General features: G+C 55.5%; 1 protein-coding gene across 3 annotated transcripts in view; it reads right to left on the bottom strand.

Annotated features, from left to right (window-relative positions):
- MYT1 (myelin transcription factor 1) overlaps positions 1-24513 on the bottom strand; it is a 70090-nt gene that overhangs the window by 8555 nt on the left and 37022 nt on the right. For all 3 annotated transcript variants that reach the window (XM_037733915.1, XM_017515689.2, XM_037733916.1), the window contains 12 exons: positions 23034-23921; positions 20294-20428; positions 19553-19643; positions 18137-18250; positions 14546-14760; positions 12864-12988; positions 11909-12178; positions 9590-9744; positions 8527-8589; positions 8343-8411; positions 4305-4367; positions 3813-3896 (listed from right to left, as the gene is read on the bottom strand). In XM_037733915.1, the coding sequence (XP_037589843.1) occupies positions 3813-3896; positions 4305-4367; positions 8343-8411; positions 8527-8589; positions 9590-9744; positions 11909-12178; positions 12864-12988; positions 14546-14760; positions 18137-18250; positions 19553-19643; positions 20294-20428; positions 23034-23921 (2272 nt within the window). The remainder of the gene's footprint in view (positions 1-3812; positions 3897-4304; positions 4368-8342; positions 8412-8526; positions 8590-9589; positions 9745-11908; positions 12179-12863; positions 12989-14545; positions 14761-18136; positions 18251-19552; positions 19644-20293; positions 20429-23033; positions 23922-24513) is intronic.

Raw genomic sequence — 24513 nt, 5'->3', positions numbered from 1 at the left:
CCTGGGCCAGGATTTGGGGATCTGAGGGACCAGGTCATCCAGGAACCCACGCCAGGCCCAGGACAAGATCTTCAATCTGCAAAGTTGACTCTTCTCTCTCCAGCAAATGAAACTCACCCAAATTACCATTTGTCACACACTCACTGTGTGCTTTAGACCTGGAAACACAGGGCCCAAGGAGAGGACACCACTGCTCCCTTTAGCAGGAGCTCCACGGCGATCAGGGAAGTCAGGGTCAGCGCAGGAAACCTTCGGGCGGACAGTGGTGGGGGCAGGGGCGGGGGCCGCAGCAGAGGCTGCTGCTGCAGGGCTGAGATGGGGGCGCAGGCTGCACTGCTCAGGGGGAGGTTGGCAAGGCCTGGACAGGGAGGGCAGCTTCCGACTCCTTGCCCCCACACTCCAGGTCATCTCTAAAGCTGCCATTCTGGACCCTTCCAGCCACCTCAGCCAGGCCCTGGTTCCTCTCTCTCCACAGGCCCCTCTCCTGGTTCTTTTCCTTTTGTTAATCATCCCACCCACCCAGCCCTCAGAAACGGAGACATTCCCTGAGCCAGCCCAAGTTCATCTCATCCTCATCCAGAGCAGAGACACTGCCAGGGGCCCCTATGGGGGCTTTGGCAAGCCCACATTCAATGTCCAGTCCCCCTCAGATGGGCGTGTCCCCCTCAGATGGGGGTGCCTCCCAGCCATGGGGCCCTGGGGGCACCTGGGCCAGGCACAGCCCAGCTTGAGGTGAGGGCCTGGCCAAACGGGAGGTGGCTCTTCAGTCGCCCCACGCAGTCGAATCTGAATCATTACTATTGTTTTTTGAGACGGAGTCTCGCTGTTGTTGCCCAGGCTGCAGTGCAGTGGCACCATCTCGGCTCACGGCAACCTCCGCCTCCCGGCCTCAAGCGATTCTCCTGCTTCGGCCTCTCAAGTAGCTAGGATTACAGGCACCCGCCACCACACCCGGCTAATTTTTATATTTTTAGTAGAAATGGGGCTTCCCCATGTTGACCAGGCTGGTCTGAAACTCCTGACCTCAGGTGATCCACCCGCCTGGGCCTCCCACAGTGCTGGGATTACAGGCATGAGCCACTGTGCCCGGCCCAAATCAGAATTATTTTTACTCCTTTTCTTGCAAAACACTACTCCCCTCCATCAAGAGAAACTGTTGCTCTTCCCTTGAGTTGCATGCATGGAAGGTATTTCAGATTTCACCTATGTTCTCTTTCTCACAAGATATGGTGTGGAAACTTTCCAGTTGTCAGGGACATCACGCTGAGACATGCTAGGGTGGGCGGGCGGCGGGCACTGAGCTGGTGTGGCCTCTGTGCTTCCTAGCACGTGCTGGGCTGCAGAAGCCGTGTGTGCCAGTGACATGAGAAACATGGCCAGGACCAGGAACCAGAGGTGCATTTCACTTGTTGGGTGTCTGTGTGGCCCGGGGCAGCGTGGGCTCCCTCTAGGGACAATGGGCAGGGCACGGGGAGCATTCATTTCTTGACTCCCATGATGGAACCTCCGCAAGACTTACGACCAGTTACAAAGCTGTGGCAAAAGGATTTGCCACAAAGTGCCTGATGTGACTTAATTTTGAATAGTGCAGGCATGAGATGTCATAAAAGGGAACTCTTGTTCCGCCAGGCTCTCCAAATCACAGCTCACACATGCTGACAAAATCCCATCCCTCAGCATGACCTGACACATCTATTAAAGTTTCTGCTTTGATGTGCATCTGTTTAAAGACGTGAGGCAATTACAAATGCAGTTAAAGTTTATGGCTGGGGGTATGGAAACCCTATAAAATGGACGTGTTAAGTGGGCAGGTTCCCTCTGCCATGGAACCACTAGGAACTTCATCTCTCCTGCAAATGCTGAAGCGTTTCTGAAAGTCACAGTCTCCACTTGACTGCAGAACTCTTGTTTTTTTTTTAAAGCTAAGTTGACAGCACATTCGAAAGGAAGACCATTTATTTTTCCTGGTTAATTTGAAAAATGCTGATCTTGATTTTAATCATTTGCAAACGCAGCACAATTCACTTACAATAGCCCTGCCAGCAGGATCGTTGCCAAATCCGTAAAGGTGTTGCCCTTATATGATCATAGGCGAATTCCTGGATTCTCAGGGGCAAAATGCTTTTTACCCACCTCAGCATTTAGTATGCAGCCTTCATAGCACTAACAACTACACATTTTGCATTGTTAATTTAGCATTTATTACAGTTTTATTGTAAAAAATTAAATAACTAAACAAGCCATAGCCTATCATACCAAACAGTGGGGCCATCCACTTCTGAAGGATATGATGTTGGCCAATCAGGCTCCTCCAGTGTGGCAGAGCAGGTGTTTGGGCCCAGCTGGAGCAAGCTACCAGGAGGGGCAACCCACTCTCAGGAAAAGTTGCCCCTCTCCAGGGGTGAGGTCTGGCTGCTCTTGGCCCAGCAGGTAACACAATCAGGGCAACCTGCTTCCTGTGAGCATGGCGGGTGGGCCCTGTCCACACCAAGCCAGCCCCAAGGCCCTGGGCAACAAGGTGTCCAGAGCCATCACTTCCACTGCTCACCTGCTGGGGAACTCACTGCCCATTTTGCCAGATGTCAACTCTGAAAGTACCTCGGTCCTGGGCAAACTAGCCAGTGGGTCAACCAGTTCAAGTCTGTGGCAAAGCATTGCCCCCACCTACAACTGGGCAGTGCAGGGAACCAGTTCCCTACTGGGAGAATAAGCTTGCAAGGACACAAACCCCCACTGAGTAGGGTAACACACAGAGTCAGGTTCAGGGTTCACCTGTCAGCCCCCGCCTTGCCCCAGTAAGAAGAGCAATAGAGGCGAGTCGTTTCACCTCAAGGACTTGGGTCACTTAAGGCCGAGGATGTCCTCTTTCCTTCACCCAACAGTGTCTGGCTCCCAGCTTAGGTCCTCCCAGGCTCTCTCAATCTATCAGCTCTCTGCATCAGTGTGTGGCTGGATGGACATGTGGGGTTCAAAGCTTTAACATCTTTCTAAGCATCCTCTGCTCCTTGGCTCCTGCATCTTACCTTTCCTGCCAGACCAAAGTCTGCAGGCTGCAAGGCCCTGGGGCCACCCTGAGGCCCTGGGTCCCACTCCCAGGTGGTCCTAAGACACAGGTCGTGGGGTGCTCTGCTTCTCCCTGCCCTATCAAATACTTCAGACCTGAGAAGCCCGGAGGACCTGCCACCCATGCCCTCCAGACAACATCCGGTGTCGGGTCTGACTGTGCCATAAATGGCATGGTAATCTCTGTGACCTGAACGACAGCCCCAATGAGTTCCAGGAAGAAGCAGTGGAGCCTAACTAACCTGGGACGTGCACTATTCTTTCTTCTTCTGGCCTCAACTGACAAGGCCATTGGAGTTCGTAACTGACCTTGGTCAACCTCATGACTCCACACCCCACGACCCCCTCCGAGCTTGCAAAAAAACGCCAACTGTAACTTCTGTAACCTTCCACTGCCCACCCCAAACCTATAAAACCAACTCCTAACCCACCACCCTTCGCCGGTTCCATTTTCGTCCTCAGCCCCCCCGCACCCGGGTGCACAAACAGCCATGTTGCTCACACAAAGCCTGTTTGGGGGGGTCTCTTCATTCAGAGGGCGCACGCTTTAACATCCAGGGCTCACATCTTTGTCAGTACCCATGTGCAGGGTATAAGAGCTTCCATAAAAACGAATGTTGGCATTGATCAGTTTGGTGACCGGTCGTATTAAAGAAAAGGGAATCCAGTAGGAGGATTTTTTACATTATAGAACACAGGAAAACCCCAATTCTGCAAAGCAACGAAAGAGCCAGCATGGCCCAACCTACTTCATCAGCTCGGGGTCCTCCTTGTCGTCCTTGGTGGGCGCCACCTTGACTCCACTTTTCTTTGCACGAGGACAGCCAGACAAGCTGATTTTGAAAGAGAAAAAAAGGCCGGCTTAGTGCTAGAGCAGCAGCTTCTCACACCAGTCATCTCATCCTCTCCCCTCAAGCTCTGGGACCCCAGGTGGGGGTGAGAGGGAGTGAGGGCCACTGACGGATCAACTGTAAGAAGCAGAATCCAGACACAAAGCCTTCACACAAGGGAGAAGGATCGAGAATGGGAAGCATTACCATGAGCTCCTAACCCTCACCCTTTGTCATTTTATCTTACTGCAGAGGACAATCTAATCAGGTCTGGAAACAGCAACAATTCAGATTAAAGAGATGAAAATGGACTCTAGCTCTCAGCAACATTAGTGTCTTCTAATCTTCATCTAAGGAAAAGATTCCCTACCCACCCCTGAGGCCCAGGACCTGAGGGTGTGGCAGGCTCACCTCCGGTGTGAAGCGTAGTTCCCTGTGATATGGCCAGAGCCGTCACAGCCAGGCGTGGGGCACCTGCAGAAGAATGTAGAACTGGAACCAGAGCCCATGAAGATGTTTAGCCCTGGCCCAGAGCCCTGGGACCCCCAGAGGAAAGCCTTCTGGGCTCAGCCCTTGAGTGGGCCCATCCACATTTCCTTGTCCAAAGAGGAATGCCACCCATGTTCTCCCCAGCTGCCCGCTGCCAGGAACAGGGTGTCTGATGTGATCATCTCAGGGTTTTAGTACTTTGCTCCCCAGTCTCCCCAAGGGAGACCAGGAAGTCTGAGATGAGAGCAGCAAACTGCTGCTCCAGGAGGGGTTTACACTGAGACACCCACGCTGGGCGCTGGGACAGGCCTACAGGGCGCACTGCAGCCAAAGGACACGATGGGCTCCCAACCTGGATGTCTGTAGGGTCTAGGCTGGACTAAAGGCACTCGAACATCTAAGCCATAACTTTAAGTATGAGCGCTCCAGATCCTACAACCAGCTCATCTTCTTGGACAGGCTGGGAGCTTGCCCTCCCCTAGGGCTGCCACCACAGGCTGGTAAATGAACAGAGGCTTTCTGCACACCGCTGCATAGCAGATGGCGCTGGCCATGCCAGGCCTGGCCATTGTGTAGCACGACCACAGAGCTCACACAGCCAGTGGCTGACAGCAGAGAGTAAGGAGGAGACACACAAACACAAAAGTCCCAGCTTTATATACCCAAAAATACTTGGTGAATGTATCACATAAGGTGGTAAAAAATTCCGCTTTCATATTACAAGCACGGATGTCATTTTCTACCGAATGTCCACTGAGGAAAAAGATGTGAGTTCCTGCTGGTGTGACAGAGTAGGAGAGACGGCCTGATTCTGCGGGCAGATCCGTCCCCCATCAGGCCTGCTCTCTGCGCCTCCCCTCACGGGTTTCCTGACCCTGCAGGAGCCAGGCAGGAGTTCAGGGCTCATGTCCAGATCACTTGCTACTCATGGGCACTTGGCTGTGGTGCTCAGACCCCAGGGAGGACACCCCACTTTCTGCACTGACGGCCCTTCCTCACTAGTCTTCCACCAGAACACGTGACATCTGGCCACTGGGCAGGACATTTCGCTCGGAGTAAGACAAAGCTGGGCACTGCCTGGAGCCCAAAAGGCTCTGACGGCACAGCAGGGCTGCCCCCATCTCCTGCAACCTTGTCTTCTACCGCCAGGAGTTTTCTCGAGGTTCCTCCTGGGGAGTCTCGAATTCCTTCATCCTCGCCCCGTGGGCCATTGGATACTTTTCTGTACAGCCCAGAGAACTGAAGATAGCCTGCCTCTCCTTCCTGGTTTGACAGCTGTTCAAGTGGCCACTTGGGGCTCCAACTCCTTGTGTCAGTGGCAGGAAAGCAGCGGGTGGAGCTCAGGGTCAGAGCGGTGGGCAAGTGGCCACTCAGGTGGCTACAGTGACACACCCACAGTGGCTCCAGGCCTTGGTGGGGGTAATAACAGCCGAGCAGATACTCTTGATGGCATCTGTGAGCAAGTCTCAGGTGGCAGTATAACCCCTGGGGCCGGCAGGTGCTAACACACGGGAGGCCACACTGCACTTCTCACTGATGCCTGATTCAATGGCTTTTCTGGAGTCGTGTCCAGGAGAGGAAAGTGCTCACATAGTCAGAGGAGCAGGCATCTCTTCTGCAGGCCCCTATGGCCCTGTGGACACCCAAAGTCAGCTGCAGGAGTCTAGAGCCACCTTCACCACTCCCACCACGTGCTTCTGAGTGCCCCATCTGGGCAGAAAGGGGTGCCATGTCTGAGAAGCACCTCTGCCTTGCAATACACAGCAGGTATCACCTCTCTAAACCCCATCCCTGTGCTGGAGACAGACCTCCTTCACCCTGCACAGAGCCTGCCATGGCCTGGCAGGTATGTGGCTGCAGCTCAACTCCCAGCGCAAGATGAGCTGAGTGGCCTGAGGCAGCCATGCCCTCTTAGCCCTGTGCCCAGTCCTTGACTTGGGATTCACTTAAAACACAGAAAACAGATCATCTGACTGTCTCTGCAGCCAAGTGTACATAGGGAGGTCATGAAAGGAACCTCGTTTGCCCCAAGGCCACCCTCACCCACGGCTGCCACAAGGCTGATCAGGAGGAGCCAGTGCCTGGTGCCCCCTCAAACAGGAGGTGTCAGAGAGCAAGGGGGTTGGTACATCAGGACACATGGGGGCACTACCACCATCGTCCCAAGCTCATGCAGTGGTCTGAGGAAGGACAGGAAGTGGCCTCCCGTGGAAAGTCTGCTGGGGGAGAGTGGAGTTTCTGAAGGAGCCTGGGAGCCTTGGCTGCCAGCCCAATCCTTGCTGATGCTGATGAGTGATTCATTTTCACACATGGGAGACTTTTGGTCGTTATTTCTAAAGTGTAGGCTAAAGTTCTTCACAGGCTCTTCGTCTTAAAAGAGCACTAACTCTCCCAGATGGCCATGTGTCCAGGCCCGGATGGTGCCAAGCTCCTTCCCATCAGCCCTGAGCATCCACTTCGCAGGACAGAAAGGACGTTGTGACATTTGGGGCCACGGAGTGCATGCGGCCACACTTCTCACTCTCAAATTATTCAGGCCCTCACGTGGGAACACCATGGAAACTAACCATAGAAAAGAAAACAGAGCTGGAAAAGGAAGAAGGGATGCAAGAAAGATGGCAAGAGAGGAAGGAAAGAGGGAGAGAAGGCAGGCCCAGGGGCTGCAGGAATGAGCGTTTCATCTCTGGGCTTCCAGGACTAGACAATGTGGGTGGGGCAGAATGAATGAATAAATTAATGTGTGAATCTGCTGTGGTGATCTAAGCCTCAGAAAATGCTTATGTTGAAGCTCTTAACTTCCAGAAAGGAAATCGAGATGGTGCACCTTGTCCCCGTTAGTGGGAACTGATGACACACTCCTCCTGGCTACTGGGGCCAGCCCAGCCTCCACAGAGGAACGGAGACAAGGCTGTTGTTGGGAGGCTATGGGAGACCTACCCTTTCTGTCTGGCTCTGAGCCAGCTAAGGTCCCTAGAAGCCTTGAGCAATTTCATTTCCTCACCTTAGAGGCACCAGTGCCCAGGCTCCTGTCCGGCCCCACAATGGAATGGGCCAGGGTGTGTTGGCCTGGAATCAGGGCCCCCAACACAGAGGCCTGTGGGAGGAAGGGACACCCATGGAGAGGGGTGACCTAAGGAGAAAATAATGAGACCCCCTTCCTCCAAGGCCTCAGCTCAATCCCAGTGCCCAGGACGAGCTCCCCATGGCTCAGGGTCATACAGACTATGGAGTCACAGCTCAACTGGAGGCATGAAACCAAAGGCAGTAACAGTCCCTGACTCCGGCCCCAAGAGGACACTCATACCTGGAAACCTCTGGGTGCTTGCACCTGGCCGTGCAGGGCTGTCAAGCAGGCTAGCGTGTGCCCGCGGGGCCTGCCTTGCCCACACATTATGGGCAGGGAGGTGCAGAAGCAGAAACAGGTGGGCCCAGCAAAGGGAAGGTATGGGCACGGAGGGAGGGCATCAGGGCCAAAGCAGAAGCAGCCGGAGCATCGCAGGAGGAGGGAGGGCAAGGAGCTTTATCTTCATTATCATTTAGCAAGAGACACACAGCCTGCGGCCTGCCGAGCCATGGCAGGGCTTACATTTCTTGGCGGATTCTGGGCTTTTCCCAGATTTCTAGGGCAGTGGGAAAGCAGGCCCAGGCAGCCCTGTCGGGGGCCTTCAGGAAAGGCTGGAGGATGGGGGATGGGGCAAGAGCAGCGCAGGAGCCTGCAGCAGCCCCCAGCCCCCAGTGGAGAGGCAAGCGGCAGAGCTCAGAGCAGGGGACACAGACAGAGCAGCCCCAGCCAAGCAGAATCGGCCCTCCATGGCCCTGCCCCTCTGCCCGTCTCAGGAGAGCTGGGGCTAGCTGAGGCGTGGCACCCTGGAGAAGGCTGATTTTGGCAGGAGCCTCATGGAAGGAGAGCAGAGCAAGGGTGCCGCCCGAGAGACAGGCGGTCAGGGAGCGCAAACATACTTGAGGTCAGCAGAGTGGGCAGCCATGAGGTTTCTGAGGCTCTTGTCAGCAAGAGGGCAACCAGAGAGGCTGAAAGAGAAGAGATGGGATATTGGGGTAAGCCAAAGAGGGGGAGCAGAGGAGGAGAGGAGGCAGACCCACCACGTGGCGCCCAGGCCAGGCCAGACCCGAGCGGGAGACAGACCTGCGGTGGGAGGCGTAGTTCCCGGTGATGTGGCCAGTGCCGTCACAGCCAGGGGTGGGGCAGCTGACAAAGGAAAGACAGCATCAGACCAAAGAGTAGCGTGCACCTGCAGGGAGGGCGGCTGGGGCCCACTCCTGGCTCACCCGCAAGCTAAGCCTGGTTCCTCCTCCCCTCCGCCCTTGAGGCGCAGCCCACACCTCTCAGACTAGAAGTTTCTTCCACACAACTTAAGAAGAAAAGAAAACCAAATTAAAGTCGAGCTTAAAGTTAGGGTGCCTCTGATGCACACGTGCTGTGTGTGCACATGCACATGCCCAAGAATACTGAGGCTGGGAGCTTCTCCCTTTCCAGGCCCTGGAGCAGCCAGGCCGTCCCTGGATCCAGCCATTCCCAGGAGGACAAGCCAGAAGTGTGAGGATACAAGTGAGGTTCCAGGTGGGGAGAAGAGAGACCCCAGAAATGGACGCTGAGCACATGTGGCAGGTGCCAGGCACAGCCTCTGACAATCCCCTAGAGAGAAGGCTGGCAATGAAGGTTGACCAGAAGGTCACTGACATCTGACTTACATCCATCAGCAACTCTGTCTGTTCCAACCCCGTGAGGACCAGCTCAGGCACGCGGCATCGGGGCCAGCCAGGCTGACAGAGATGAGTGTGGCAAGTCCTAAGGCAGTACATTCCAGGCCTTGGGCACGGAGCCCAGGGCAGAACATGCCCAGCTGCGGCCTCAGGGAGAGGGCCGGGTCCCCGGTTGCCCCGAGGGCTTCCTGTGAAGCTCTCTGCTGAACTTCTCCACCCTCTCCCTGCTCTGTTCTGTCCTGCTCGGTGTGCTTGGCCAGGGGATTTCTTTGTTCTTAATCACTTTTAGAAGATTGCAGTAAAGCCTAGCACAGAGCAAAGGTGTTGGGAAGCCTCTGACTGCCCTGGCTCCTGTCGCAGGCTGCCCGGCTCAGGGTGGTCAGGACATGTCGGGGGAAGGCCACCATGGGTTGGGACCAGGGCCTGTTCCTCCCCAGGTCACAGAGGGTCTCCTAGGAGTTGTGTCAGCCAAAGCAGAGACTTACGTGAGCAGCTCCTTCTTTATGTCCTTGGAGAGAAACTTCAGCTTAAAGTTGGTCAGGGTGACTTCCCCCGGATACTTCCGCTCCTCAAAATTCTCTTCCGACACTTCCTGGTCATCTGCTTCAGAAGAAGCAAAAGAATGGGCTGCTGGCTCTGACTGCAAAAAACCAGCAGGGAGATGTTTTAACCGGCTGGCGGGGAGGCCTGGGCGCCCAACCCGGTGGGCGAGGGAGAGGGACCCTTCAGGGTGTCCACAGAAGCATTTCCCGGAGTCTCCTGTCTTCTGGATAAGGGAAGAAGGCGTAACTCCCCCCAGCAAAACACAGAAGACAACAACCCTGGGGGGCTGGATTCCTCCCCCACTTCAGCCAGAACTCCTGAGCCGCCCTAGAAACGGGGAGACCTGGTGCCGCCCAGGGTGGCAGGCTCCTGACACCCTCCTCGGCCTCAGGCATGTGGGTCCCGCCACCATGTCACTCCATAGTGTAAACATCAGCATACAGTTCCCTTCAGAGCCAGGGATGGCACTCAATAGACACTAGGCACTAAATAAGTGTTCTTGAAATGTCCTGAAGATGAGATGGCACAGTGAGGGTAATAACATACAAATTACAAGGCTGGGTGCTGTGGCTCACGCCTGCAATCCCAGCACTTTGGGAGGCCAGGGCGGGCGGATCACAAGGTCAGGAGTTTGACACCAGCCTGACCAACATGGTGAAACCCCGTCTCTACTAAAAATACAAAAGTTAGCTGGGCGTGGTGGGGCATGCCTGTAATCCCAGCTACGTGGGAGCTGAAGCAGGAAAAACGCTTGAACCCGGGAGGCAGAGGTTGTGTTGAGCCAGGATGGTGTCACTGTACTCCAGCCTGGGCAACAAGAGCAAAAACTCTGTCTCAAAAGAAAAAACATACAAATTATGATAACTACAGTGATCTGGACACCACCTGGCCCGACATTCCCACCAGGGTGATGTCTTGACCACAGCAGGTACTTGATAAAAGCGTCAGACTGAGTGCTGGGTGCGGGGCTCAGGGCTCTGGACGCGGGTCAGCAGGGCGCAGTACCTCCCGCAGAGGGGCCTGGGGCCCACGGAGGGGCAGAAGCCCAACATTCTGCAGATGCTGTAACAAGCGCTCAAATTCCAGTCCTGACAAGTACTCACATGTGTCCCGGGCAAGTGGCTCAGGCTCTTGGGGCCCAGATGCCACACTTTCAAACTTGAGATAACAGCAGCCCTTCATGGGTTTTTGGGGGGTCCAATGAGGAAATACCCGTGAAGCACACAGCCCAGCATAATAACAGTCTTTGGATAATTGGAAGTGGACCTTGTTGTGGGCTCCCAGGCTGCTCCTCTATAAAATGGGGTGATTGTGAGGCCCACCTGAGGGTGGGATGAGGGCCAGTGAGGAGGAATTCTGGCTCCCACTGAGGCCGGATTATGGAGGGGGCCTGATCTAGCCCCCACCCTTCATAGGGCTATAGCCCCACCTCCCTCATTCCTCCTTGGGGGTCTGGCCCTGCTCCTTCCTCAAGGACCCCCTTCCACCTCCTGAGGGGCTTGCAAGGAGGGGAAGGAGAGAGAAAGGGGCCTGCTAGTCTCACAGATGCGGCTGGTACCGCCTAGACCCTGGGCTGCCCTCAGAGCTGGACTTGGCCGTTCAGGACATACCTCCTCGGGAAAAAGCCCAGAATTCGCTTGGCTCTGAGGGCTCTTCTTTCACGTTTTAAGGAACAACTAAAAAGGGAAGGATCCCCTGCTTCCCAGATGACATTTCCAACACCCACACCAGGTTGGTCCTGGTCTCAGGGACCTGTCACTGCCCACATTGGAAGATCCTAAGCCCAGGACCCCTGAGCCAGGAGTTCTCTCATGGGCTCAGCCCAAGGAGCCAAGTGGCTGGGCCCCTGTCTGGACAGCAGGTCAGCTCTGCAGGGTGCCAGGAGGCTCAAAACCCAAGAAACACAAGTTTTTCCCCAATCAGCTCCTGGGATCTGAAAGATGCCCTTCTCCTCCCCATGCTTCCAGGATGCCCACACTGGTACTGGCCACCAAGCTCCACAGTGGTGAGAAGACCACCTCCTTCTCTACAGACAAGCCGACAGCATGGCCCTGCTGCGAAGATCCCACCCAGAGGGTGGGCCCCTGAGTCCCAGCTGCTCAGAAAATGAAGGGCTTTTCATAGAAAGTGATGGCTCCCCCAGAGCCTCCGCAGGGAGCCTGTGAGGAGGAGCTGCCTTGAGAAGCCAATGTTACAATAGCCTCAGGCAGGGCGAGCTGGCTGCAGCCGCCTGACTGCTCGCCCAGGCACCCTGCACCCACCTCCTCAGGCTCCTCCTCTCTCAGGCGGCTAGGCTTGGTGTAGTCCAGGGGCCGGTCCCACTCGTCCTGGCGGGAGGCCTGGCTGGACTGGGGAGAGGTCATGGAGCTGCTGGGGGCGCTGGTGCTGCTCTGGCGCTGAGAGGCGTCGGGAGACTTCACGCCAGGGCTGCTGCTGCAGCTGCTGCTGCTGGGGAAAGCATTTTCTCGTTTGCGGTGTTTGTGCATGCTCAAGTCCAGGGTTCCATTTTCATCTACCTCAATATCCACAGACTGTAATTGCAAAGGTGAAATCTGTTAGCGATTCCAGCCCCTTCCCGTGTGTGCCTTCCGTACATTTCAATCAAATACAGAGTCCAGAACACGGATTCCCATGTAAGGAAACAGAACGACAAGAACAGACAGGTAGTGAGAGAAAAAAATCCAACCGCCGTTTCCTTATTTCCCACAAAGGAGGCCCTACAATTCCTCTTGCCTCCCAACAGCACAAAAACCAGTCCCCTGAGACGTGTCATAAACCAGGGGAAAACTAGGTCCTCTGATCAAGAAGAAGGAGTCAGCAACCAGAGGACTCTGCGGGAAACATATGTGAACAGGGCACCTGCACCACCCTGGACTCGGAAGGAAACACACAGGAATGTGTGCGCACCACCCTCAGGCTCAGAGCGAGACGCACGGGACGGTGCGTGCTCAACCTCACGCTCAGAGGGAAGCTCGTGGGAGCGTGTGCTCACAGCCCCAGGTCTCCCTTCACTCAGCGCACAGGGTTCTCTTGGGGGACCCCTCCAACAACCTCTGCAGTCCTTGGGACATGGCCAGGAGGGAGAAAAGTAAGAATGAGAATTGCCAACTAGACACTAGCCATTCCTAGGGATGTTTTGTGCAGGGAACGGATAGGTCTGACTGCAATTCCACCAACTCACCTCTCCAAAGAAAGGCTCTGTGCGGATGCACTAACCTTGCTGGGCAGGTCCTGTGGCTTCGTGCTGAGGTTCTCAGGCATCTCCCAGCAGCGCGTGGAGAGGTTCAGGATGGCGGTGGCGGCCATGTGTGCAGCTTCGGCGTCGTGAGAATAGTCAAAGCCTGCAGAAGAGGATGAAGTGCTCCTCACATAACTACTGGAGGGGCTGTGCCTGGGGGAAGAGGCCTTTGGGAAAGGTTTAGCTGCAAAAAGGGAACAACACCAGGCTGATATACAACTTGAAAAGAGGCAGCAATGCAGACAAGTCAGTGGGGAGGGGGACTTTGGGAGGGATGGGAGGGCCCAGGGCACAGCTGCCGACGTTGGCCAGGGGCTTGGCCACCCATCCACTCCCAGGCCTTCACATACCTCACTCCCACCCACCCTCCTTTAGGGAACTGAGGAGACAATCTCATTTCTGGCTCAATGAAAACGTGCGCAGAAAGAGTAAACATCTCCAGGACATCCCAGCAGTCCTGATATTTCAAACAAAAATAACTTGTCTATCAGAAGCTGAAGCATTCTGTGAAGAGGATAAGTGTCCTGCCACATCACCCAAATGGGAATTTTGTCACATCATCTCAAAAGGGTGTACTCATATTTAGGCTGACTTGGTGTCCCCAGTAACCGTCACTGCCTTAAAAAGTAACATTATTGCTCAAACAAACATGACAATGAAGGCATGGAATGTCATCTTTTCTAGTAATTGTACTATAGCCACAAAATCACTCTCAAACACAATGTTCTCAGTAATCACAATGTCACCAGTATATCCACAAAGGTCCAGATATATGGAAAACTAATGGTGGGGTCCCCTCTCCAGTGGCACCATTGCATTCCTGCATCCAAGCAGGCATGTGTGTGCCCAGAGGCCGGAAGTCCTCCATCCCAATGAGCAGGTTCTGTCAAAGCCAGGAAGAGAGGCTCGCACCACACTGGCAGCTGCATCCGTCAGTGCTTTTATTAATTCTAATGCAGGAAGCTCGTCACTGTCGGGTTTGGGGCTGACGAGATGCCGCTCCCAATCTCATGTGTACATGCAGCGCTTTTCCATTTCGCCAGTGTTTCCAGGGCTAATGGGCTTATTCCACAAATTAGGGTGGTAAGTGACAAGAAAAGACTGAAATTGTTCTCAAAGATTTGTAGGAATGATTCTGTCAGTACAATTACCCAGAAAATTTGTTACTAATGTCACAAGCAACACGTTGTATCCAGTAAGTTGTCCCCCTCAGGAAAGCAATGGCTTCCTGCCAGGATACGGGCCCCACCCAGAGGCAGTGTGAGAAATGGACCCCAGCTGCATTGGGGTTAAGCAGGTTACATGAGGTCAGTGGGGAGAGGGGGATCTCCCAGGGTTAGCCATGTTGGTGAACTTGCTCTGATCTTTGGACATACAGGCCCATAACAGATCAGGATTTTGTTTCACAAATAATTAGGAGACACATAAATGTTAACGGTGAACATGGGTGGCAGCATGATTGAGATGCAGGCCCCAAGAAAGCCACCACGGTGCCCACTGAGACAGCTAAGACCTCCAGCCTGCATCGTGGTCCCCCCATGACAGCAGAGATTCCCTCCCAACTAGCTCCTCGAGAGGGTCCCTCCTCCACTGCCCCCTGAATCCTGCCCTTCCCAGGAGCAACGCAGACGAGAAACAAGAACAATTCTCCCCAACTTACATTGGAAGGCTTTAGGTGAGGTTTCGCTGGTCTGAATCTTTGGGGCAAGCATGCGTTTGCCAAAAACCTGAGCATCGAAACTTGCGTAGTCAAAGGTGACCTTGGAGAACTTCTCCAGCTCCTTGGCCAAGTTGGCCCTGGGCGTGGCGGGGGCCACGTTGGGCCGGTAGCTCCCATATGGAGGGACCTCGAGCTGTTTCACGAAGCACATGGGCCTGGGGTGCAGTACAGGGATGCACAGCCAGTGAGATGGGACCCAGGGTTCCCATGCCACCCTCCCCAACTCCAATCCACAGCCCAGGCAGGGGCCTCACAGCGTCTAGTGAGGAAGGAGACTCAGGGAGGCACTCCCCTGCACTGTCCGCCACTGAAGCTGGGCAGAGTTCCACCTCCCAGGGTCAAGGGCTCTCAGAGCAGGCCTGTGAAGAGTTGCCTACAGCATGGAAGCAATAGGACCCTCGATAATCAATGGCCTGTTCTGCTGATGGCATCAGCTAGAGGTGGGAGGACCTAAGATTTTCCCCAGAACTTAGGAGAGCAGGTTTCAAACAGCTCAGCTGCAACTGGAGTGAGGACTGGACGGGAGCCAACGTTGCAAAGCCCCGGCCCGCAGCAAGCCACTCCAGCCACGTAGGCCGGCAGCAAGCCACTCCAGCCACATAGGCCCGCAGCAAGCCACTCCAGCCACGTAGGCCCGCAGCAAGCCACTCCAGCCACGTAGGCCGGCAGCAAGCCACTCCAGGCAGAATCACCTAGAACTCCCCAGCGAGGAGGAAGCTGAGGAATCTGGAGGAGGCAACCACTAGACTGAGGAGCTGTGTCAGGCGCATTTCTGAAGAGTGGCCTCAGGGCCAGGCCTGATCCTTCTTCACTCAGCCGGGGACTCAGCCCTCAGCTGTCCTCTTCTGAAAGCCGTGTTGACGTGGACCCTCAAGGAACTGCTGGGTGGGTTAACAACAGCCATGAAAAGGCTACTACAAGCACTCCGTTCATGGCCACTAACGCTCTTGGAAGACTTCAGGATTTTACAAGCACAAAAGATGGCATGAAGAAACTGGCCCAGAAGGCACAGGAGGCGGGAAGACTGGTGGTAGATGCTGGAGACCACACAGGCACAGAGGGGCTTCTGAACCTAGCAGCTCAGAGGAGAGGAGGTCCCGACAAGCAGCCATGGCTTTCTTGGTTCCTGTCTGGACCAAGCAATGACTTCCATCTGGAAAGTGTGCAATCAGCGGAACTAAGAGGAGCTAACAGTGGCAGCCTCCAAGGTTCTGGGTGCTACAAGAACTTAAGTGTGGACTAAGAACACGGCCCAGCACGGAGGACCTCCAGGCCAGCCCTTCACAGGACCAGCTGTGATGGGCCTGGGAAAACCGAACACTACCAGGAATGGGTGTGTTCTCCTTCTCTAGGAAGGGTGGGAGCCCCGGGATGGACCCTGGCCCTGGTGGCAGATAGAAAAGTTGCTAAGAGTGAGGCCAGGAGGGAAAAAGCTAACTTCAAACTTAACACTGGGTCAGGTGTGGTGGCTTATGTCTATAATCCAAGCACTTTGTGAGGCCAAGACAGGTCTCTTGAAGCCAGGAGTAAGAGACCAGCTTGGGCAACATACTGAGGCCCTCTCTACAAAAATGACAACATAATAGCCAGGCATGGTGGCACACCTGTATTCCCAGCTACTCGGGAGGCTGAGGTGAGAGGATGACTGAGACCAGGAGTTTGAGGTTATGTTGAGTTATGATTGGCACCACTGACTCCAGCCTGGGCAGCAGAGTAAGACCCTATCACTAAAAATAATAATAAAAAACTTAACGCCGGTACCACTTTTGATGGCTTCCTTGTCCAAGGCTTCCGTCAGAATCTGCAGACTTATTGTCTGCAATGCCAACAAAGCTTTGCAAAGCCTGTCCTCACACCCGAATTCCGACAACCAGAAATGTGGGCTAGGTAGAATCAACAGAGCCTACTGGGAGGCCTCCTCCACCTAGCCACAATCTCCAGCGTTCAGTGAGTATTCACCACGGGCTGAGGGCGCAGGGTGTCGTCACTTGAGCCTCATCAGCGAGTCAGTTTGTTGACCTACTTTTATAAGTGAACAAACTGAGGTCCTGGTCTCAGGGAGTGCAGTCTCCAAGGTTGTAGCCTGTTTGACACCCCTCCCTGGCCTCACCTGGCTTCACACGGGGGCCAAATCTGTGGTTTGACATTTTATCGGTGATTTAGATCAAAGAGGGAAAGGATCGAATTAGCAACTGACAAGAAGCTGGAGGGAACAGCAGACAAGGGAGAAAAAGCAGCTTCAAACCACACTGAGAGCCAGCTGGCGGAAAGCAGCCTGCTGGGACCCACAAGGCTGAAGGTGCCCCATGGGTGGGATGGCAAGGATGCCCGTACAGCAGGAAGGCAGTCTCTGTCCTCCACCCAGAGATCCCACGTGTGGGAACTGCACCTTCAGAGGAACCCTCTGGAGCAGGCCAGGGAAGGGCCTGGGTATGACACAGCCAGGGTCAGTAGCCAAGGTCATCTGGCTGGGGCTTTGCCAATTATGTGCCAGGGAGGAGCCAGGTCAGGTGGGCCCTAAAAGGAGGCGGACGGTGGAAGGGGCTACTCAGTGATCACACTCACCCCAGCTGGGGTGTCCCACACTCGCGTTTGGTGAAACAGACGTGGAACAGGGGTCTGAGAGCTGGGGAGGAGGAGCTGTGTATGAGTTCTAGCTCCTCAGGGAAGTGGGGAGCAGGGTGTCTGCTGGGCGAGGACAGCAGGTCACAGGAGCAGGTGGAAGTGTCCTCTTCGACACTGAGTGCCTCAGGTCCAAGGACTCAGAGGGGACACTTTGAAGCCAGGCAGGCTGGGCAGGGTGGCCTCGGGCAAGTCTCTGAGCCTCTGGCACTTACTTCTTAGAGCCACATGGAAGGAGGGGACACTAATCGGACACATTCTGAATGGTCCTTAGTGACGAGAGCCAAATATACACGTGCACACACACACGGACTTGCACGCACATATAAACACACTTGCACATATGCAAACACAAACAGGCATGTGAACATGGACACACACACACGCTCCCACATGCTCACACACGCCTACTGCTATCTCAGAACCTCTGGGGCCACAAAGCACTCTGGAGAGCAAGGCCTGCACCCGTCCCCTCTTCCTTGACTTGGGGTCTATCTCTGGGGTCGGGGAGGGAGAGGCAAGACAACCAGGGATTAGTGGCTCATGGAGCTTCTTGGACGTCCATGGTCCTTGGCTGGCGCAGTCTGCTCTCTCCAGACAGGACCAGCATCTCCACAAATGAATCCCCAAGTAGCCTTAAGTGGGCACCTCAGACAACTCTGAGGAGGCAGAGCACCATGTCCAAGGAAGAGGCAGCTGTGCAGGAGTTTGTGCATTGGCTGAGGCACCAGTGAACATGGCAGACATGAGACTCTGTCCTATGTGCCCCCAAAACTGCCCCACAGTTCTGTTCCTGAGGGGCCTGGGGCATGTACACACTCACATGCACATACATCCTGGGGGAGACTGAGGAGGCCCCTGCAGGCATTTGGGAGGCAGCTCTTCAGTTCTATGGCTCATCTCACTCACCTGAGGATCCGATCCGAATTGGAGCTATTCTTCGAAGGATCTCCTGTCTGCGGCTGCTGCTTCTCATGGGATTTGGCTAATTTTTCAGCGGCAGCAATGGGACACCCAGACAAACTAGAGGAAGGAAAAGGAGGGGTATCTGAGCCCTGCCCTCCACACCTGTCCTGTCCTGGGTGTCTCTGTGTGTGCTGGTGTCTCACAGCAAGGTTATTCAGACGTGAGAACTCCAGGTGTGCAAGAAGCCCAGCGCTGGGAATAATCCTGTCTTTCTGCAGGACAGGGTTTTTCTCTCTGGCTCTGCCCTTGAGCCCTCAAAGTACAAGCTGCCCAGTCAGTTTCTGCTTTGGAACATTCTATGCCAATGACACACAAAGATGAAATATATCCTAAAGGCCTTGGAAGCTCTGGGCAAAGATGCCTCCTCTACATGGGTCTGGGTGACAGGCTTGCCCCTCACCCACTTCCTTTCCCTTCCCAGCTTCCAGGGTGGGATTCTGCAACCATCTCTGGCTCTTGTTCCATTAGCTGCCCCAGGGCAGCCCAGAGCCCCACTTGGACCACAACGTGGGCACTGACCCTGGAAGACTCACGCCCAGGAAAGTACTCAGTCTAAGACATGGAGGCAGCAGCTTCATCTGTCAGAATTAAGCCAACTGTGAGCTCCAGTGCCAGTCCCTCAGCCAGCCCGGGGAGGTGACGTAATGGGGAATTGGCCTCTTTTCAAATGAAGTGACCTCAAAAGCTCTGGCAGTCCTTCAGCTGAGCATATGCCTGCTGGGGCAAAGGCACATCCCACTAAGCCCATGGCCACCCATGGCACTCTGGGTAAGGCGGGGGAGTAGTCCCCCCTCACCACAGAAGACCAGCCAACAACTGTACCTCGAGGGTGGTCTGGAAGCTTCACGTCCACCTGGGCCTCAGAACTCCCACAAAGCAGCCCAGAACACAGCCCCGGCCTGCCGAGGTTACTGCTTGTGTCTGTCCTTTCCACTCATGAGCAAGAGCCAGTGAACAGAGGTTTTCTGAATGTGACCAGGACACGAAGCGTTCACCAGGCTCTCCACGTGGCCGCTGCACCTCTCCTCACAGAGGGCGCATGCTCACTCCTGGGCAGGCCGCCCCTTGCTCTCTTGGGACCCCAGCTCACAGGGGTGTGGGGAGCAGCACCCCTGGGTGACTGTACCTCCAGCTGCTGCTCTGCCACGGCAAGGCTCCTCACATCCCAGGTGTGCCCCAACCTTATACCCACTCCTCAGGGCAGCAGCACACAGGGAGCTACCTGGCAGGCCAGATCCCCATCCCACGTCATGGCTCAATGCCCAGGCAGAGACACACAGGCCCAACCCGGGTGCCTACCACACATGGCCCCCACCACGGCCCCACATGGCCCACTGTGGCCCGGCTCAGTCCAGGTACCTTCTGTGCGTGTTGCGGTTGCTGTTCACGTGACCCTGGCCCGTGCAGCCAGGAGTGGGGCACTTCAGCACGTTCTCATGCATGGCTAGGACTGAAAGAGAACCAGGGTGGAGAGAGCCGAGGTTGTCAGAGAATCTGGGGAGCACCAGCTGTGTGAGGGGAGCTTGGGCCGAGAAGGACGCAGGAGCCCTGTCCAAGGCTGCTGCTTGGTAGGCAGTTGGGGAACACAGCAATTTAGGGCAGCAACGCAGGGCACCCTCAGCCCCCAAGAGCCTGCAGACATGCACACCCCCACCACTATGTTCCCTCCCACCTGTGGCAGAAACCAGATTCAGCTTTTAACCCTCTCATTCTGTGGTTTGCTCCTTTAATTTTAATTTTCACAATTACTGCTTCTAGCCTAAAACTAAGAACAAGTGTTTGCGTCTAAGCTTTCAGAGCACAGAGGTTGCTGCAAGAACTCCACCTTCCCCAGGTGGCTGACACCAGCCTGTCCCCTCCCCTCGATCTGGGACTGTGACCCAGGTTGTAGGGCCCCAGCCTCAGAGGGCTCAAGTTTGGGCTGAGGCGGTTTGTGGGCAGCAGGGGGTGTTGTGGGTGGGAGACGTAAGGGTGAGCATCTGGACAAACCAAAGGGACAGGTTACGGCCGGGGCAGGCCACGCCCCCACAGACACCGCCCACACACTACCGAGGCAGCCTCCGTTCACAGCTAGGGCTAACGCTGCACAGGGCTACTCACTCTCTGGGGGGATCCTGTCCTTGTGGGGACAGCCAGAAAGGCTGCGGTGGTGAGGGTACAGGCCGGTGACATGGCCAGTGCCATCACAGCCTGGTGTTGGACACTTGATCTCACGCTTCTCGGCTCTTGATGGATCTAAAACACACGAGTTGCATCAGTTAGAGCAGGGAAGCTGGGTGGTGAGCCGCGAGGGGCAGGGGTAGCTTGAACCTTCTCTCTGGCTGTCCAGACAGAAGGGAAGCAAGACTGCCGGTGAGCTTGAACAAGGACTGGGGCTGCGCATGAGGTGACCCTGAAGGGACCGCCCTGACGATGCCAAATAACAGGATGCGCAGTGTTCTAAGGAGAGCAACCCCGAGGACAGCTGCAGGCCTCTTTCCTCTCTCCTCTGACAGCGCGGGGGCATCGGGGGTCAGCCTTCTACCTAGAGAGGTCAAGGCGTTTGACAATGTTCCTGCCAGGAGATGTCCTGGGATTTGCAAAAAGAGGACAAAGGGGTTCAGTAACTCACCCAAGGCTGCATGACTAATGTACGTCTGGCAGAAACTTAAACCCAAATCTCAGCTATTGACTTCTTCTAGCCCTGCAAGCCCAGGCTGGTCACTGCAGCGTGTGGGGACCAGCAGGGACCCAGAGGATCCTCAGAGCAGAGCGGACATCTCAGTGAAACACCTTCTAGACGCACTGTCCCCTTTGGGAGGGTACAGAGATCACAGAGCCAAACTCAGAGCCCCCACCCCAGAGAGGAGGGCCCCAGCAGTGGGCTCCAAAGGGAAGGAGCCCTTGCTCTGCTGCCCCAAGTTCAAGGGAGCAGGAAACCAGATTTCTACCCATGTGGACAGGCAGGGGTGTCCTGAGGGGTTTCGAATCCGTGCCCAACACCTGTCTGTCTCCTGGGCTTGCCACCCTGTCCCCAGCCTCTGTCCAGAATTCTTGCTGCAGCTGTGTCATCAGTCCTCAGAGCCAGTCCCACTCTCCACCCACCACACGTTCACATTGCGCAAACACAGCCCAACGCAGCTCTGCCCGGTGTTCTCAGCCTGGCCGCCTGTGTCCCTTTGGGTCCAAGCACTGAAAATCTATTCCTGAAGGCAGGAAGCCTGCTGGGTCGCCCTATGTCTGTCCCACAGGTCTGAGACCCTCAAACGCCTGGGTCTAGGGCTGTCACCTGGTGTTTGTGTGCCTTACATGTATCCCACAAAACTTTGCCCTGAGCTGTGTGGCCCAAGCTAGTAACCACACCGGGCCTGTGCCACCTGTCCCTAAGTCTTACCTGCAGCCTGTGTCTCCTTGTGCCCATGGCCACACAAGGCCGCAGCATGACAGTGCTGACCCAAATCTGGGTCCCCAAAGAGCTGTCCCGCAGTCTGTGTTGCCCTAAAGGGTCTCCCCTCAAGGCCATCCTTGGGTCCATCTCACCCTGAAAGCACGTCCCTACCTGTGACACCTTAGTGTCTTTCCCCTGAGCTTGTCTCTTACGCATGGGGGTTCCCAGAGAATACACCCCTCATATCTCCACTGGCCTGGCTGTCATGCCCCTTGAGTTCCATCTCACTCAAGTCTGTCTCTCCCAAGACCCAAGTGCACCTTCCCAGGGTTGGCCCGAGTCGGTGTCTCCTCCATTTTTGGTTTCTGGCTCCAGCACCTCGGTCCTCTCCCAGCCCAGTTCTCTCTCCTCATCTGTTCCTGACCTGGTCTTAGCTAACCCTTCCAGGGGGAGGGGACTCTTGGAAGAGCACTGAGAACCCCCACTGCCCCTGTCCGCCTGGAGAAGAGATGAAGGACTGGAAGCAGGGAAAAGAGACCAAGATTAGGGCAGCTCCAGTCTCAGGAGAGCATAGGCCAGGTGCCCACATGCAGGAGGCCCCCCGCACCAGGCCCAGTGGGCCAAAGCTGACCTGTCCAAGGCCTGGCCTCCCTGGCATGGCTCACCAAAGGAGCAGCCCCTGGCCAGCCCTGAACCCTGCACCCCAGGCCCCTGTCCCCAGGAGGCATCTGAGACGGGCAGTGTGCAGAGCAGAGCCAGCCTGTTGTCCAGACCCTGACACCCCAGGAACAATGAAGGCCACAACCATTTACTCAGAGTCCATCCTCAGACCTCAGCACTCCAAGCTCCCAGCTGTTGCCCAGCCATGCCACCCGGCCCCAGGCCACTCCCAGAAGCCCTCCCTGTCTATCGTTACCTCAACATCAGGCACTCAGTACGGCCGGGATGCCTCCCCATGCCCTGCGTGCTTTAGGGCCAAATCCGGAGGCAGATGCAGAGCCAGTGGCAGGCTGCTCCCGCTGAGGAGCCCAGGGCAGCCCTCACATCGGCCTGCAGGTCTCCACCCAATAAGAGGGTCAGGATGACCCAGCATGGCTGTCAGAAACAGTGGGCTCTGTCACAGCACAATCCCTGCCACAAGTGTGCGTCAGGGTGGCAGGGACGGGACAGTCCCCACCCTCTCCAGAAAGCAGATGCTGCTGTGACCAGTCACCGCGTTGGGTCACTGTCCCTCCCACCTCCTCTCTCCCACCTGGTTCTCAGCTCTGCATCTCTCTCCGGACTGCTTTATGTACAGCAGTGTAGGAGCCCATTTGCTCAGTATCTAACCACAGTCTGTGTTATGTGTTTGTCCTTTGTCTGCTTTTCTGCCTTCCCCCAGTCCCCTGTCCTGTAAGGCCTCTTAGCCTGTACCTGCACACCTGGGGCAGGCTGAAAGGATGGGTGTGCAGAACCAGGCCACCCGACCCCTACCTTTACTGTAGTAGCTCTTCCGCACAGTGTCCAGGGGCTTTGCTGCTTTCCCTGGCTCTCCCAGGCCCAGCTGGCTCTGCTCGGCAGGCGGGCAGCCCGGCTCACAGGCTGTGTGCACCTGCTCAGCCTTCAGAGCAATGGCTTGCTCCAGGAGGCCCAGGTTTCCCCGGGTCATCATGTCGTGCATTTCCGACTCGTCAGTGACTGTTGACTTCTGGGAGTGGGTGTCCTCATCCTTGTCATCATCCGAGCGGACCTCCACGATAACAGAGTACTCAGGCTTGGGACTGGGTGAATCTGGGCCCCGGAGCTCAGGGGCCTTCTGGATAGAGATGTGGGAGGTATCCTCCTGAAAGATCACATCAGGAGCTGCTTCCTCCTCCTCTTCCTCCTCCTCCTCTTCCTCCTCCTCCTCCTCTTCCTCTTCCTCCTCCTCTTCCTCTTCCTCCTCCTCTTCTTCCTCTTCCTCTTCTTCATCCTCCTCCTCCTCTTCCTCCTCCTCCTCCTCCTCCTCGTGACTCAGGATGCATTTCTGCTTGCTGGACTCCTCACTGGCTACATCCTCCAGGGACTGGGGACACAGGTCCTGGGAACGCTCGCTGGTGACTTCGACGACCTCCTCGGCATCCTCTGGCTGGATGAAGAGGCCCTTTTCACCCTCTGTGCTGGCAGCTCCCTCAGTGGTCTCCTGAAGCAGGTGCACAATGCCAGGACCTGGCTTGGCTGCCTGGCCCAAGTCTTCTTCCACCAGGGTCTCTTGAGCAACTTGGCCCAAGTTCAGGAGAGAAGTTGCGATGATTCCCTGGTAGCTGCTATAGCTGCCCTTGGAGGAGCCAGTGGGGCTGCTGATGGGGTTGGATCCAAAGTGGGACTTGACGGGGCTCCTTCCTGCACAAAAGCAGAATCAACATGGGGGCCAGAGGGCACGTGGGAACGCTCATGTCTCCAGCCCTCAACACGCCCTGACCTACCCCTCACTCTTGATACGGGAGCCCAGGAAACACAACACTCCAGAAGTGAGGGTTTGGTATGGGGGTTTCTGTCAACCCTTCTGCCTGAATCCAGAAATCATGGTGAATATATTTTAGGAGGCAGGTCATGAGCCATGAGGTACTTTTAAAACTGAGAATGACTTCGATACTTTTTATTGCTGTTCCTCTGCCATCACATTTACTTTCCCAAACCAGATAAACCTGCATTTTATGCAATGGGGCTTAAACTGCAAATCCGATTTAAAAATATATATATTTCACAATATAAAAGCAGTAAATAAGACATGGCATGGTGACTCACGCCTGTAATCCCAGCGCTTTGGGAGGCTGAGGGGGGTGGATCACCTGAGGACAGGAGTTCATGACCAGCCTGGCCAACATGGCAAAACCCCATCTCTACTAAAAATACAAAAATTAGCTGGGCATGGTAGCACACACCTGTAATCCCAGTCACTCAGAAGACTGACGCAGGAGAATCACTTAAACCT

Source organism: Cebus imitator, unplaced genomic scaffold (assembly GCF_001604975.1).
Source record: "Cebus imitator isolate Cc_AM_T3 unplaced genomic scaffold, Cebus_imitator-1.0 Scaffold555, whole genome shotgun sequence".
NCBI classification, from domain to species: domain Eukaryota; kingdom Metazoa; phylum Chordata; class Mammalia; order Primates; family Cebidae; genus Cebus; species Cebus imitator.
Note: the sequence above shows the minus strand (reverse complement) of the source record. Positions and strands in the feature narration are given on the sequence as shown.